Source organism: Rhinichthys klamathensis, unplaced genomic scaffold, assembly GCF_029890125.1.
Source record: "Rhinichthys klamathensis goyatoka isolate OS25496 unplaced genomic scaffold, OSU_Roscu_1.1 h1tg000275l_1, whole genome shotgun sequence".
Lineage (NCBI taxonomy): Eukaryota > Metazoa > Chordata > Actinopteri > Cypriniformes > Leuciscidae > Rhinichthys > Rhinichthys klamathensis.
This window is the reverse complement of record NW_026606794.1, coordinates 2989167-3005890: the sequence shown is the minus strand read 5'-3', so window position 1 is coordinate 3005890 and position 16724 is coordinate 2989167. Positions and strand designations below refer to the sequence as shown.

General features: G+C 39.7%; 1 protein-coding gene across 18 annotated transcripts in view; it reads right to left on the bottom strand.

Annotated features, from left to right (window-relative positions):
* sox6 (SRY-box transcription factor 6) overlaps positions 1–16724 on the bottom strand; it is a 158825-nt gene that overhangs the window by 39636 nt on the left and 102465 nt on the right. For 16 of the 18 annotated variants that reach the window (XM_056268736.1, XM_056268734.1, XM_056268737.1 and 13 more), the window contains 2 exons: positions 8118–8241; positions 250–329 (listed from right to left, as the gene is read on the bottom strand). In XM_056268736.1, the coding sequence (XP_056124711.1) occupies positions 250–329; positions 8118–8241 (204 nt within the window). The remainder of the gene's footprint in view (positions 1–249; positions 330–8117; positions 8242–16724) is intronic. The other 2 variants (XM_056268731.1, XM_056268739.1) reach the window with 1 other exon arrangement.

The window sequence follows — 16724 nt, the reverse complement described above, 5'->3', positions numbered from 1 at the left end:
GTCAACAGATAAAGCAATTCAGGTATGAGGGGCCCCTGAAATACTCTTCATTGATGCAACACCCGGTTCCCATGCAAGGCTGCGCTGTAAAAACGGGCTATATTGCAGATGGAAGGTGTTAAGCTTGTAGGGGTGGACCGGTGTGTGAGTGATTTAGCTCTAACTTGTTATTTAGCATACAGCTGGTTTGCTCACACGGTGCTGAGGGCTTGGCCCACTGCCCGTAAATTCTTTTGTGACTGTACATACCTGGAGCTGCAGAGGGTTGAGTCCTGACGCGGCAGCAGCTGCCATTGTGGATGGAATGAACTGCACCGGGTAGTTATCACCTGTCGGAGAAAGGAGGAGGGGGAGATAGTGAACAATGCGCACAGGTTGAGACAATGAACGGCCCAACGGCAGGCCAGACAAGTGCCAACACAGTTCCTGTGGGCCTGCCTGCACCCAGCCTCGGCACTCAGCCCAAACATCTGCACTCACAAAAGAGTTAGCTGGCCAGAGCAGAGTGGGATTTACACTGGAACGTCTCTCTTTCTATCACACTCGGGTTTTTTGCCTTTTCCCTTTTTTATCTTTGCCCACACTTGCACAGTCCTTTCTCATCTGGGTGTGCAATGTGCGCAAGGTTATGCCATTTTACTTTATTTTTCGCAATATCATGTTCTGTGAGAAGCTTGAATAGTCAAACTATTGTTCTACATGCCATTATGTGTTTTACAATGTGATCTGGCACAATAATATATGAATGTGTGAGAGAGGGTGTTGACGCCAACTTCAACAGGTTTTAACAAGACCAAATTTTATGCAAATACAGCTTGTAGGACATTTTCATCATGAGATCAAACGTATCCAATAGAATTAAGCAATACAATAGGGCGAACAGAAAACACAAAAGGAATCAGATTAAAAAAAAACATACAGGTTCAAACACAAAACCCCTGGAGATACAGCTCTGGTAAACTTATCCAGAAATGAGTGCATCTGAAAGTGTGTTAAGTGTGTGAGATGTGTTTTTTTAGTGTGGTTGGTGTTTATAACACTGTCTCTGGCTCTAAAAGCAGAGCTTTGAATGAAGTGTGCCCATGGAAGGGGAATTGGCCCTCTTTCAGACCCCACTTCTGCCTGTCACTTCTTCTCACAAACATATGGAGCTATTAAGCCACAGGCATGGGGGTAAACATATACCCACCCACCCCCACCACCACCACACACACTTCTGACTGACCACAGCACATTGTGATGCAGCCAGGTAATTCAATCCCACCCTATGGCAGAAGTGAATAAAGAACGCAACTGAACAGATTTCAAATAGTGCAATGAGAGTCGTAGAGGGGGTCATTATCGTTCAAGGTTCTCTCTCTCTCTCTCTCTCTCTCTCTCTCTCTCTCTCTCTCTCTCTCTCTCTCTCTCTCTCTCTCTCTCTCTCTCTCTGTGCTTGTGGTGATATGTCATGTGAGCCATGGGCAGGTCAAGTGCCAGCCGAGAACACTAGGCCAAGGCTAATGGTTTGGGGGATGGGTGGGCAGCCAGTGTCTCAAGTACGAGATCGGCTGCCAGCTTTCTCTATGTCAGTCTCTGAAAGTGAATCTAGTTTAAAAGGCAATTCTATGAAGGTAAATCAGTAGCTAAACTCGAGAGCACGTAGATGTGAATTTGAGAACTTGTACAATAAATATTCGTACTTGTATGTGAACATTTACACTCACAGCTCCAATATGAAAACCTGTAAAATAAAAATCTGAAGTTGAATGTTGAGATTTGCACTCGCAGACTATAGTCACAAACCTGTATTCTGAATCTGAAGCTGCAGACAAGCAGTCACAAATGTGTAAAATGCCATTCACAGAAATACAATGACAGTCACAAACATGTAAAATATATTTGCACTTCTTCTAACATTCAAATTCGCAATACAACCTCAAATTGGCACTTGCAACTTCTCAAATCTGTCACTGCAAGTTCAAATTTCGCGCCTTGACTTTTGCTACTCTTTTCACGATACATGAGGTGCAAAACTGATTTGTGCACTTGTAACTCAGTGGCGGTGAGAGCGGAAGGGGGGCGGGAGCGGGGGTGTTCGAAGTAGCCGTCTTATTGGTTGGCGCCTAGCCAATGAAATGGGACTTCTATTGTACGCGATGATGTCACGAAACCCGCCTCCTCGTGGATGTTCTGAAACGCTAATATGGCTTAATGCATTAGACTGATTTAAAAGACATAAATGATATAATCAAACTTAGTGATATTAACACCATACTAATAATGCATACTACAGAAAAGCAGATGAGCACAGAATATGACGAAAGAAAGCAAATTTGTGTTCAGTGCAAATAAACCAGCTGCCTTTGTTTTATTAATAATGTATAACAATTTTATTTTATTTTTTTTATACATAACTGTTGGTCCATTAAGCATCATTAAGCGTTTTCTTGGTTTTCAATGAGAGGAAATGCTTAACGTACAATTAAACGAGTTTTTATGGTGTTTCCTGAGTTTGGTCTTTTAATACCACTGTCTTAAGTTAACGTGTTGCGTTCATATTCTGTGCTAATCTGCTTTTCTGTAGTATGCATTATTGTGTTTACTAAGTTTGATAATATCATTTATGTCTTTTAAATCAGTCTAATGCATTAAGCCATGTTAGTGGTTCAGAACATCCACGAGGAGCCGGGTTTCGTAACATCATCGCGTACAATAGAAGTCCCATTTCATTGGCTAGGCGCCAACAAATAAAACGGCTCCTTCGAACACCCCCGCTCCCGCCCCCCTTCTGCTCTCACCGCCACTGAGTTACAAGTGCACAAATCAGTTTTGCACCTCATATATCGCGAAAAGAGTAGCAAAAGTCAAGGCGCAAAATTTGAACTTGCAGTGACAGGTTTGAGAAGTTGCAAGTGCCAATTTGAGGTTGTACTGCGAATTTGAATGTTAGAAGAAGTGCAAATATATTTTACATGTTTGTGACTGTCATTGTATTTCTGTGAATGGCATTTTACACATTTGTGACTGCTTGTCTGCAGCTTCAAATTCAGAATACAGGTTTGTGACTATAGTCTGCGAGTGCAAATCTCAGCGTTCAAGTTCAGATTTTTATTTTACAGGTTTTCACATCGGAGCTGTGAGTGTAAATGTTCGCGTACATGTACGAATATTTATTGTACAAGTTCTCAAATTCACATCTACGTGCTCTCGAGTTTAGCTACTGATTTACCTTCATACAATTCTGCCTGTCTCCAACCAGTGGATGCCAGGGAGGCTCCAGTGACGCCACTGCCCAATCGGGTTGTTTCTCCAAGCCTGCTAAGGCCAAGGGCCAAGAGCTTATTATCAACCCACCTTGGGGCCCAATAGTGGGCTCCCTCAGATCTGATTCAGCATCCTCTGAGAAGACTGCTAGGTACTACTAGGCAGTATTAAGTGGGTCGCACACCGGACGAGAAGCGCAGCGCCGCGTCGCGCCACGTCTAGGACAACTCCAGGTATCGCACACCGGACGCGCACATTCTAATGGCGCGAGCACAATTTTGAATCAACTCCTGGTAGAAGAGCTGCACGATGTGTGTTTTATCTTGATTAATTATTTATTTTTTTATGTTCATTGAATAATAGCTGATGTTTGAACGTTAATCAAGTAAAAGTGTCTATCACGTTGAGTCTGTTATTTTGTTGTAACGTTATCCGTTGTCTAGGCAACTATGTCACATAATACAATAGTATTTATTTAGCTAGCGTTTAGCTAACCCGAGTGAAAACAGCACGGGGTGAAGCCATGTACATTAACGACGATTTGAGACAAATAAATGTAAATTTAATATAAAACTATGCAAATGGCGCTCTGTGGCGCGGCAGGGTTTTGAACAAGATCCTGAGCCATAGCTGGGCGCCGCGGACAGACGCCGAATGGCGCCGCCGGTGTGTGTACACTCATAGAGAATAATGTGTTCGAATTTTAAAGACCTGGCGCTGCGCGACGCGGCGCTGCGCTTCTCGTCCGGTGTGCGACCCCCTTTAGTCTCATCAAACGAAATAACTGAAAAAAATGTTGATTAATAACTTTGTATGATTTTGTCATTGATCACAAAAAACTAACAAAGACAAATTTACATTTCTGCCTCCTTAGGATGAATTGCTTGGTTGTATTCCTCCATTGTAAGTATCTGCTAAATTAATATGTTAATAATAATAATAATAATAATAATGCAACAAGATATTATTGATGCACTGAAATGTTTTAAAAAAAAAATCAAGCAACTATGAATATATATACACACACACATATTTATATACAAAACTGACCAACACTGAACATAAGCTATCCCCATGTAACAGGGCCAGCCAGAGTATCCAAAAGTGACTGAAAACTATGCTGTTGGCTCACACATCATGTAATTCCCCTGTGATAGCATCACTTTATTAGAGAGGTACCTTATCAAAGCAAGCTTTGCAAAGACACCAAGCAGGAAAGGGCAAACTCTCTCAGCTCAGAACACAATACTCCTCTGTCTTCTTTACTTTATAAAATGGTGGGCTGCTAAATAATGCTTAAAGTGCTTTCTCACATAAAGGCATTACTAGAGAGCTTCATAGTGTATTCTCTTTCAGCCAGGTATCATGCTGCAAATCGAGGCCAATTTGGACTGCCAAACTTGGAACGGGGCCTCTTCAAGTAGAAGGACCCAAGGGTCTTGCACAGGGCACCACTACCGCTGATGCGGGCCGGTGCTCCATAATAAGCGAGGGCTGCGAGGCTAATTAAAAGGTGGAGGAGAACGGGGAGGACTGGATGGCAGAGTGCTCCTTCTGCAACCTCTTCACTTCTACTCCACCTGATGCCAAGAGCCAAGCATGTGTAATATTCAAGAAGAGCGGGGCTCTCTTTGAAATCAACGGTTTTGTTAAAGTGCTCAGTGTCTACCCTGCTTAGAGCCCTTCTTCCAAGCCAAGATTGAAGGCTCTTTTCTATTAAAAAAAAATACTTTGCTAAGAGTTGTGGTCCAACACATGCTCAGAACATGTAAGAGCTGTTGGCCACGTCATGTTCCTCTGTCTCTTAACCATACTTTCCTCTCTACACTCCAGCCTCCTATAAAATAAAAAGGCATATAAAATAAAATAAAAATAAAAATAAAATAAAAATAAAAATAAAACAAAACTACTTGGAACAGTGACTGAAAATTATCTATAGCAATTGAAGAATTTGCTCCCTTGAATTCATGAGTGTAAATCTGAATTTAATTGGCATACCCCATAGGAAGTTGATCTATCCATCCATCCATCGCCTATCAACCTTTACAATTATATGCATTTCCTTGAATTTCAATTCATTTTCAATTTACAGTCTGAAATTCAAATATAAATTGCATTTAAATGTATATATATATATATAATACAATAATAATTAATGTTATTACAAATAATACTGCATCCATATTCAGGAATTTAAAAATAATTCTCAATTCAGTTCTGAATGAGGGACAACCCTGATATATCTGCTCAAAACTGGGATCATCAATTGCTAATGTAGTGTATCAATGTCTAAACGTTTGATGCACTTTCTCTTCGACATGAACGTATCTGTTCTGTACAATCACTGGCTGTCAGCGGTCCCACCAGCGGGGGCATCGAGGGTTCATTGCATCCCAAAGGCAGTGAACATCCACGATTAGCAATACGTATGTGTTCATGTCTGCACGGGGGGGATCATCGCTATTCTCCGCGAGTCTATTTGAGTAAAGAATGACCTGAGTCCTCTCTTTATACCAAGCCCAAGCCATTGAGCACAGTGTGTGAGAAAGGGGATGTCTGCTGTTTCACTGCAGGGTTAGGGCCATCAGCATCGGGCCTCTGCTGCTTGCACTGACCCGGCCGGGCCGCCCCACGCTGGGCATCCCAAACAGCAATGAGTCCTAGCATTATCTGTGGCAATAAGTCGAGTCATGCGCACAAATGGCAATAAGCTATGTCCTAAACTTTCTCCCCTCTGCTGTTTAGCAAATTATGAATAATGCAAGTGCTTTACACACGCCAAGGATTCCATTACAGCTGCTGTTATTTGTACTAAAGCACTTTCCATGTCAAACATATTAAAAAATCAAACTGGGGAAAAGAAAGCCCTCAGGCTCTTTGTTCAACCTGTCATGCCTTTGTAGTTCCAAAATAGCTGACTTTATGTTCCATCATATACCTTTTTACTTAATTTATTAGCTGCTCTACCACACCCTGTAATAATCTAACTCTCACCTGCTGACTTCTGAAGCTTTCCTCCCTCTTATCCATCTCTCTGTCTAGCTCTCTCTCTCTTTTCTTGTATATTCACCTTTTGATGAGGTGCTGACAACAAACGTGGTTTCTAAAGGCATACTTTGAAGACAAAAGGAAAGCTTTCTTTACAGAGCTGCATCATTTCGTTTTTCTTTGAAAATTCTGATTTAAATTTTTGTCTTAATTGATGTTCCTTTTCTGTGTTAGATCTAACAATCAGCAGCTACACTGAAAAAGCATTACTTTGCTATTTTTATTTTGCTCAACAGCAATCTGTGGTAAAGAAAAGAGGGAAAAATAAAGTAAAATAATAGAAAGAAGGAAATGCACCCACATGCTACTGATCCCTTGGGAGGCAAGGATATGCTTTTAACTGTTTAGTTACAGAAACTTAGACTGGCACATCCCAAAACCCCAGAACAATGGCTGGATATGAGGTTGAGGGATACTGGCAGTGAGTCAGCCTACAGTACGTGTTGTAGCATTTTCTTACAAATTTGTTTTTGAATTTACAATGCTTGCGTGAGGAGCAATTCTCTTTTTCACAAAAGGAGAAAAAAGGCATGCCAGGACAAGTACGACAGCTGCTTCACCAGAGGCCCTTCGGTTCTAAAATGGAAAATGTGCACTACTGGATGTCACCTTCCTGTTTTTTTAGTTTTTTCTTAAGAAACAGAAAATTATATGGGATAGTGATAAAACGCTAATTTATTATAATCTATATGCCTTCAGCATCTACAGATCAGTGCCAATGACATGTTCCTCACAAAGGTGACTAAACGTGCATATCAATACTATAAATGTACTGTATATAATAACATTTACAGGGTCATAGAGAGTATTATATTAAAAAAATAGCAGATTTATGGCCCATGAAGTTTAAACCCTTATATGCTGACAGTGTTTATATTCCAGCCCTCATTCCCGCCATCTATTGTTCTGAAGGCTCGAAACGTCTTGAACACTGCCAAAGCAGGCTGCTTCATTGAGGTGATACACTTCACAGTGTTCAGAATTAATTGCCTTGACAAGAAGGGCTTGATGTTCTGCTCTCTGAATCCAAAGGGGTGGGCCCTTTAAAACAATGCTATGATTCGGTCAGGGAAATCAAGCAATGATAAAATATGTGCTGAGGAAGACTGAAAGACATAAGGAGGTAAAGCAAGCTCAAAAGTGACTTGTAAGTTCCCCTGAGGTATAGTGAAGGATGGTGAAGCAGAAAAAAACATACTAGAAATAAAAGACAGCCTGAAGGAACCTGTTAACATTATTGTATACCCTCAAAAACACAGTTGTGAGAGAGTAGTGTTTATCATCCTTTTTTTTTTTTTTTATCCTGACAAAATAAATTTGAAACTTTTAAATATGTAAAGAGGTTGTTCACCAAAAAATAAAAAATTCTGTCTGTTGCAAACCTGTATGACTTTTTTTCATTTGTGAAACATAAAAGAAAATATTTTGAAAAATGGGTCCAAATCATCATTGGACCCCAATGACTCACTGTATGGACAAAAAAAAGTTGAAACATCTTTTGTTTTCCACCAGTCATATAGGTTTGGTATGACATTTTCATTATTTGGGTGAACTCAAAGTGTAACATTATTATTTGTAATAACATTAATTATTATTTTAAAATACATACATTTAATATAAATGTATTCATATTTTAATATAAATATTTAAACTTTGGGTATTGGAAATTGGTTGTGAGGATGACATTTTCAGCATTTTCAGAAATGGTTGTGAGGATGTCTTTTTAAGCATTTTCAGAAAAACCTTTTATGCCAAGTGTGCAAGGAGCAACAGGAACAAAGATGTGGAGAGGAAACTCAGAGAGCTTAAGTGTGTTCTCTTACCTGGCTTATAGGACATGCCTGGGGGGAAGAGGAAGCCCTGCTGGGCTGCAGCGGCCGCTGCCAGAGTGCGCTGGTCGTGTGGAAAAATGGGGATCATGAGTGGAGGCATGTGACCCTGGACCTGCTGAACACAGAGAGAGAGGAGATCACACAGGAGCCTAACACAGCCTGACAGCACCGCTCATTTTCTGACCCCTGTCCAACCCGCACACGCTCACCAAATACCTGCACTTAATCGCACCATAATGCTTCAAAGAAACCATCACACACACATATACAGCAGTGTTTATTTTCATATTTGTCATAAACACCTGATTCAGTGTTAAGGTTGTTAGGTTAATACCTACATACGTTATTAGATAGAATTAGAAATGTTAGGTAGACACTGCTTATAAAACTTGAGACTGACAGAAGATGTGGATCCTTTTAGAAATACAGCTCTTGTTCTTGGAAGGTCATTGATACATTCCCAAGGGAGGCCAGTAATTTACAGCACCTGTTTTCAGCTGTGAAAATGATGGAATGAGCCCAAAAGCTCGTGTATTTCTGATATTTCATGTATAACGTCGACACCTGGCATCGCGTGTGGTGCCTTTCAAACGCTCTCAACCATGTTCATCTTTATTCCGGCTTTATTGCAAAATAAAGAGAACGTTAATGGTGTCCATAAGGATAGCATTAGCTCTGTGTAAGAGTAAAAACAGACACGCTGAACTAGAGACAACGAAAATGAGAAGTCTGTGTGTATTTAGGGATCTGAGCGGCTTCCCATCGAAGTTTGAAAACACATGTTTGTGGAGTGTTGGCCGGACCCAATCTAGCTGTCATTCTCTGCTTCCGGCCTGTGGGTGACAGGCTGCAGCGCCGCTACTGTGGGCCAGCGCAGAGTTAATGCAGGCGAGTCGACCCGCCTCTGGGGAGCCCAACCGGAGAACGGGTTAATAAAGGTCAGCCCCCCCCAAAATAAACACATTATAGAATGTTTCTCCATTCATCGCTCTTTAAAATCAGCCTGCAATAAAAACCGGTCTGGACGCAATTACTGCTGCAGCATTGGGGCATGAAATCAACCTGCTCTGAGGAACCACTTTCTGCTCAACATTTCTAGCTGAGGTCTGTGCGATCTCTGTTTTTTTAATGCTGCTTTCGCCTTATGAGCGCCTAATGTTAGAGTTCAGTAGGGCCTGTTCCCCAGGTGATAAACAAGTGTTCAGGTCCACTTCATTGATTCGGACTAAGTGAGTTCTCCTAAGCAAAAATAAATAGGAAAAATCCTGCACTTTTCTGTTTATAGAGTGTTGCACTTTAAAAAGTGCATATACAGAGTTGAGACTGTGCCAAAGTGAAAGAACTGCAGTTTTTTTTTTCTTTTTGGTATTTTACAGATGTGACAAAAATGCTGAATGAAAGAGATCAGAGGGCTCTTTAACATGACCTTATAGATGTGTTTGTGAAAAGGTTTGCTTGCATGTGTGGTGAATCAAAATGTAAGTGGAGTGAAAGGAGCTATTAGGCAGAAAAGATAAATTGTGTCTGTGACGTCACCAACTACCGTCTTATACTATCTCAGATACATTTAAGTGCTTTAGAAAAGGCTCTGACCATGTAAATTGTTCTCCTTCAGAAGGCCGCTAAGGTCAGTCACATACATAATTGCCATTAGCCTTATTCACATTACCCTTGCAAGACAAATCAGTTTAAAGCCACAGTATTACATACAACAGCTGCTTTTAAAGTGGAACCAAAACACAACTGTTCCTCAACATGTCATTTCACATAGTCCTGCACAGAGGCTCACATAGTAATGACAAAAACACCTGGCCTGCTACGCCTTATCCCATCTGTTCCTAAATTATATCATCAATGTCTTATTTAATTCAAATATAAATAATTTAAAACAACCTAGAATTAGACATCATTTGAAACTAACAAACTGACTAACAATGCTAACAATACATCTGCTAATCAAATTGAATTCCCTAATGCTGTTTCAAAAGGTGCAAACAGCAAGAAAAAGAAAAAGAGACAGTACAAACAGATAAATTGCCCTCAGTTTGAGAGGTTGTGATTTACAGTAATGAGGCCTTTACATTAAACTTTAATTTACACACGCCACATCTGTGAGTGGCAAATCAAATAAGCGTCGTTAAAGTGGGGACTAATAGTGAAGGTTAGCTTTCAAGCCTGTCAATTAACGTAGACCGGTGGAGCTGAGCAGACAATGCAGATAAAGATTTAAAGATGATCACTGGCAATTTGCTTTGACTGCTAATAGAGAATGGAATAGAGAATGGAATGGAAAGTGCTTACACTTAGACAGATGGATTTTGAAAAATTGCATTTCGCATTCTGCATTGAAGCTCACTTATTATATGTGTCAGTCTCTCTTATTCAGTCACTGCATCTATCTGACTCTCTATGTCTGTCCTTCTCTCTCTCTCTCTCTTCACATAGACATATACAACATGCATGCATCATGCATGCTTATAAGAAAAATTAAACCACACCAACGTTAAATATCATGATAATAGTTTCTAAAAACACAAACACACATATAGTATATATATATATATATATATAGGGAATAATGAATTAATAACTATGATAAATGAATACAAAAAATAGGCTTAATATTAGTTTAATACTGTTTTAATTCATTTTCTTGGAAATGTAAATCGTTTTTTTTCATATTTTAAAATATTTATTACATTTCTTATTTTATTAATTTCTCTTATTTATTAATTCATAAAAAATGAAATAAAATGAATTACTGAAAAGTAGTACTTCAAAGAGAAATATGATAATTCTTAACTAATTATATTTATATTTATATTACTTAACTTATCAAATTTATGAATTAAATATTAATTAAAATGAATGAATAAAACATAGATATAACATGATAGACAAAAATGAAAACTTAGATAATTAAATTTATGATAATTTAAAAAAAGTTTTTTAAAAACAAAGAGTTTTACGATAAGATATAAGAAATATATATAAGAAAGCCTAAGTACACACAGATATAAGATATAAGAATAATAAGACAGATATAAGAATACACCTGCTCACACACAATATACACACAATATACACACGCTACTCTGTAACCATAAACAACTAAATTTCACATCACCTTGTGCCTAATTCATCTCTTACAGATAAATAATAAACAGTCTGGCTCATAAATATATCTACAGCATCATAAACGGAATAGTCTAAAGTGTTCGATTCATTTCTAATGCCGCTCATTATATTCAGTATCCATGGTACGAATGAACATGCTCACCCGTATTTGTGTATCTGAGCCCTGATATTTCACCCCTCCCTCCGTCAGTGTGCCAGGCGGCTGGCTGCCTGCAGCATTAGTATTGCCAGTCAGATCTTCAAGAGCGTGAAAGAATGAAGTGGAGCAGATGTGAGGAGGAAAGCTCAGGCCTGTGGAAGCTCCGAACCTCATAAACTCAGCCCATTGTAGGTCTGGCTCCTATCTGCCCTTTGTCTTATCGGATCCTTAGAACCAGAGGATGGGATAATGCCATTTCTCGCCATCTGCCCTAAAGTTCATTAAAGATACATGAACGAGCCCCATCTTATGAGGAACAGGTGCTATTGTTTGTCCCCGAAGACCTGCTGTGGCGAGGATGTAACTCGCGGTACTTGAGGAAGAGCATCTGTAGCAATCAGTCAGGCTGTGTAGCTGGCAGCCTCTTTCTCTCTTCACACGGCCGACCGGTTCATGGGGGTGTAGAGACAGACAGAGTGAGAGAGAGAGAGAGAGGCCTCTTCACCTTCAGCGTCTCACATATATCATCAGTTCAGTGCAGCTGATGAAGTCTGGGGTGATACACAGCACAATCTGTCTCTCTGTCACAGATACACGCATCACTCTCGGGCTCTGTCTTCGCTACTCTCTCCTGCCCTTAGATCAGGCACTTTGAAACTGTAGCTTGGCAGCCTACAAGCTAATAATTGAAAACAATTCAATTACATGTATGTAATTAAAAATTATATTCAACTAAAGATGATTAATATAATATAATAAAATAGCTGGCCCCAAAAAGAATGAGAACCTATACTAATCACAATAAAATAATCACAAAAAATTAAATAAAAAATAGAATCCACCATAATTTACACAAATAAACAAAAACGTACTGATGAACAGCAACATTTAACCAAAATTGTGTCTAAATATTATGTATAAAACATATATATATATATATATATATATATATATATATATATATATATATATATATATACACGTTTTTAATAAAATTATTGTAATAAACATTTTATTTTCCATATATTGCTAAAGGAAAAAAATAAACGAATCAAACCGATTTTGTTTAAATTGTTCATTATTTATTAACCGATACAATTTAGACATTTTTGCCAAGCATGATTATTACCTTAATAAAAAAAGTGCTTTTCTGAGTGCTTTGTTACCATGGGGTAACATTTGCTACTCATGGGGGAAAAAGGAGTTCATTGCCTGAAATGCTACTCTGTTTTGAAAACATCAGAGCTACAATCATGCTACTGATCACTAATTCCCAACACTGAAAGCAGAGTGTCAGCGGTGGGTTGTTTAATCACACAATGTGCGCTTGCTGTAGGTTGAATGACCAAAAAAAAAAAAAAAGGAGGGGGGGGGGGGGGGGGGGGTACCCCTGAAGTAAATAGGGAGCTATAGATTAATCAATGTTGTTAGTGGAAATGTTGACATCAGCACTTAGCTTCAGTAATGGTTTACAGCAGCAACTAATCCTAGGGTCAGACAGCCCAGCCTATTCAAGGAGCTGCACTGTACTTGGATTACTGTTAGAATAGGCTGCTGTGCTTCTAATTCAGCAGGTGCACTAATATGTTTATGCCCTCCTGCAGTGGCCTATGTAGCTGTAAATGTGTATTTGCTGGCATATCCTGACCCAGGCTGTCACACAAGCGCATAGAAAATGGAGATGTACAAGTCATTACTGTCCTCAATAGGGCCCCTGTCAGCACCCATGCTCCTCGCTGTCTTTTAAAGGGTCCCTTCGGGCTCAGGAGATGGGCCCCACTATACTTGTCCCCAACTCTCCTCAACATGAAAATAGAGATTGATCTTCAAGGAGCATCACTCTGGGATTCTTTCCCCTTTTAAAAGGAATAGAGGGGGAGTTGTTTTAACATGTCCAAAATGCCTTTCAGTGTTGACAAGATAAGACTGAGACGGGGAGGGGTGGCTGACTTCTCTTCTCTCTTTGAGTTTTTGGAAGGAGCCAGAGATCCTCGGAGCCTTAGGTTAAGCATTAAGCACAAGCCAACCCGTTTTAAAAGCCAAAGGTGAGGCCGTACAAACTTTCGCACCAGTGATGTGTTTTGGTCCAAATTTGGAACCATTACCGTTTCTCGTAAAAAATCTCAAAGAAAGGCTCTAACACGGGGGTGTTTTAAATTTAGCAGGAGTGAAAACAGCTTTCACTGTTACTGTAAGTACCGATACGTCAGACCCTCTTTCCCTCGCTCGACGCTGCCAGAGCCAAAATGACTGAGAAAGAAAACCACCTTAGGGGATCCATTTTAAGGCGAAGTGATTCTAGAGGACCTGGCAACCGCGTTCAATCCGCACGGCGGGCCCCGACAGCGTGAACTTCACACCCGCTACTTTGTGAACACACTCAGCGAGTGCTTTCTGGAAACTCACCAGCAAAGAGAAAGCGAGAGAGAAAACGAGAGAGCTCTTTTCTGAATGAAACCACTTCTGTGCTCGGGAGTCTGCACATTATTCTGTTCTGAAGAGGTCAATTTTTTAAACAATCCCATAGATCCCCAAGTACACATTACTCCCACGTCACAGGTCATTTATCAGTTAACCGCACTCCTCCAGCACACGGCGGCTGCAGCTTTGAGCTCTAATCCCACCCACGCACACACATAAACCCACGCTCACAAGACCGTTATCAAAGCGCGAGATACTCTGCTCGGCCGCGCTTCAGCCCCTGATGACAATCGGGACGTGTGGATCGATAGGGTTGAGTCGGACTTTGATCCTCGCTCTTTCTGCCAGTGCGGGGCCGGAATTAAGACCTGGTATCCACCTTGGTGCCACAGACTAAATGCATTGTTCTCCTCTTTCTGCTCTGTTAGTGAGGAGTTCTGCAGGAGGCCCTCATCAGCCACACAGATACAGGACCTGGAATAAAGAGGCTTTGTGCTGCGGCCGTGGCTTTGACCTGGACCGACCGCCTCTGACAATCGACTAGCCCACAGACTCAAAGGCTTATCGGTCGATGAGCACTGTTTTCTTGTTTTCATTCATTCTTTTGTTCTGTGTGTGGTTTTTTTTAACAGGTAAAAGATTAACGTTCCCGATACTGGAACAGGACAACTGGCAAACAGTGTGTTCATGTGTATTTGAATGTATGTTACGCCACCGCTGACAAAAGACCCCGAGTTGACAGAGGACAAATGTATTACAGCGTGTGCGCGTGTGTGCCGAACGGGGCAAGGTGCACAGAAACCAGACACTGGCCCACGCTCAGCTCGTCTGGAGGAATAACCAATAGATGACTTCTTGTTCCGCTAATTCCTTACACAGTAAAACAAGCCCTCTTGGAAAAGAGCCATTCCAATATGTCTATATTAAGTCCGGGGCTGTTAAAAGCAGAACGGCCCCTTCCTCCCCCACCCTTTGCCTTCTACTTCAGCTTTACTTCAAATCCACCCTAGAGTTCATGGCAAAAAACAAAACAAAAAAAGCATACGATACACACAACTGAGCTCCGATCTGAATTTCATGCTCAATTTGGCATAATACTGTTAAAGCGGTAGTTTATCTGAAAATGAAAAATTATTATTTGCTCAGCAAGTAAATACTCATGACGTTCAACACCTGTATGGCGTTCTTTTTTCTGCAGAACACAAAATAAGATATTTAAGACTGGTTTTGCCCATACAATGACAATAACTTAGCTTCAAAACAACACTGGACCCCACTGACTTTCATTATATGGACAAAAAAGCACTGAGACATTTTTCAAACTATCATCTTTTGCGTTCATACAGGTTTGGAACAACATGAGGGAGAGTAAAAGATGACAGAATTTTCATTTTTGAGTGAACTATACCTTTTAGAACACTTCTAGTTCTGTAATACATTACCTGTTTGTTTGTTTTTGTCATTACAATTTGCTGATCGTAATTTATGAATAATCAAATAAGTGTGCTTACTATTACAAGGAGAGAATCGAGGATCATGCTGGGATGCTGAAATTAGTAAATTAGTTCAGTACAAAGATGTGGGGGTAAAGGCTATTCCCTTAAGAGCACCAGCAAAATGTGATCAGTGTGTGTTCAACAGAAATATGTTCTTAAGGCAAATTCTTGTTGAGCCTCTAAGAACCTAAAATGTAATTTAAGTCTGTAAATATTTCAAGCAATTAGGGTTGTATTGCATATAAAATATCAAAGACGAGCCTAAGGCTTTAGTAGTATTCTGAGCTCAGCTCTGCTGTGGCATAGTGCACACAAATATCACGTCCACCTCTTGCTCAATACTCATTTAATTCACTCGCTGCATGCTTTCAGGATTACCTGTTCTAGAATGACACAATTAATGTGGGACTCAGTTTACACAATGACAGAAAAAAAGAGAAGGGGAGAAAGAAATAAAGAAGGAAAGGGAGGAGAAAAATATTTTTCTGTCAGGGTCTGGTCATAAAATTAAAAAGGTTTGCAGTAAACTGGCTAAACCCGAGGGGACTGGCTCAAACAGCATGGGTAATGAGGGGAGAAAAGGACAGACATAAACAAACCCACAAATGAGTCTGAGGCCAACATCATTATCCCACATATACATCCCACATCTATGAAAACCGGCACCGGCACAATCCACATTATACACCCCAGACCCTTTCGGACCGGCATGGTGTAGTATAGAGCAGCTAAACGCCCAGTGTGATATGCATTCATATATATATATTTTACATTTTAAATTTGATTTACTTTCTGGTTCTTTTTGAATTATGCATGAAGTATTTAAAGATCAATATTTATTTTTATGCTTGGTCCAACCTTCCAAATAATACATATTTAAGAAAGAATTAAAAAAGAGAAATAGTTTACTTAATTTTAAAAAGAAGAACAAAAAAAAGTTAATGCTTTAACAAGAAAAAAGGAAATTATGTTGTTACCAAAATGAAAGAAGACAACATTCTGTATAACAAAAATAATTATAATTAATCTAAATTTATAAAAACTGTTGTCTCTTTTCTTCCAGATATATTTGAATCTCCCTCTAGGGGAATATATTTGATAATTATGCAGATAGTTTAAGAATCTTCAGCCCGAGAATGGCGAAAATATCATGAAACGAAAACGTTGAAATATTAATATTAAATAAAATACATATATACATGCGTTCATATATAAATAATGTTCTAGCAACAATAACATTTCCTCTTCTGCATCTTAATAATAATAATAACAACAACAACAACAAAAAAGTTTTGTTAATAGATTTCAGGTATAAAGGGATATCATCTATCCATGTTGGCATCTGTCTATAGCTGCAACCAAGTTACAGATGAATTTGAGTGTTTTGGATGCACACATTGAACA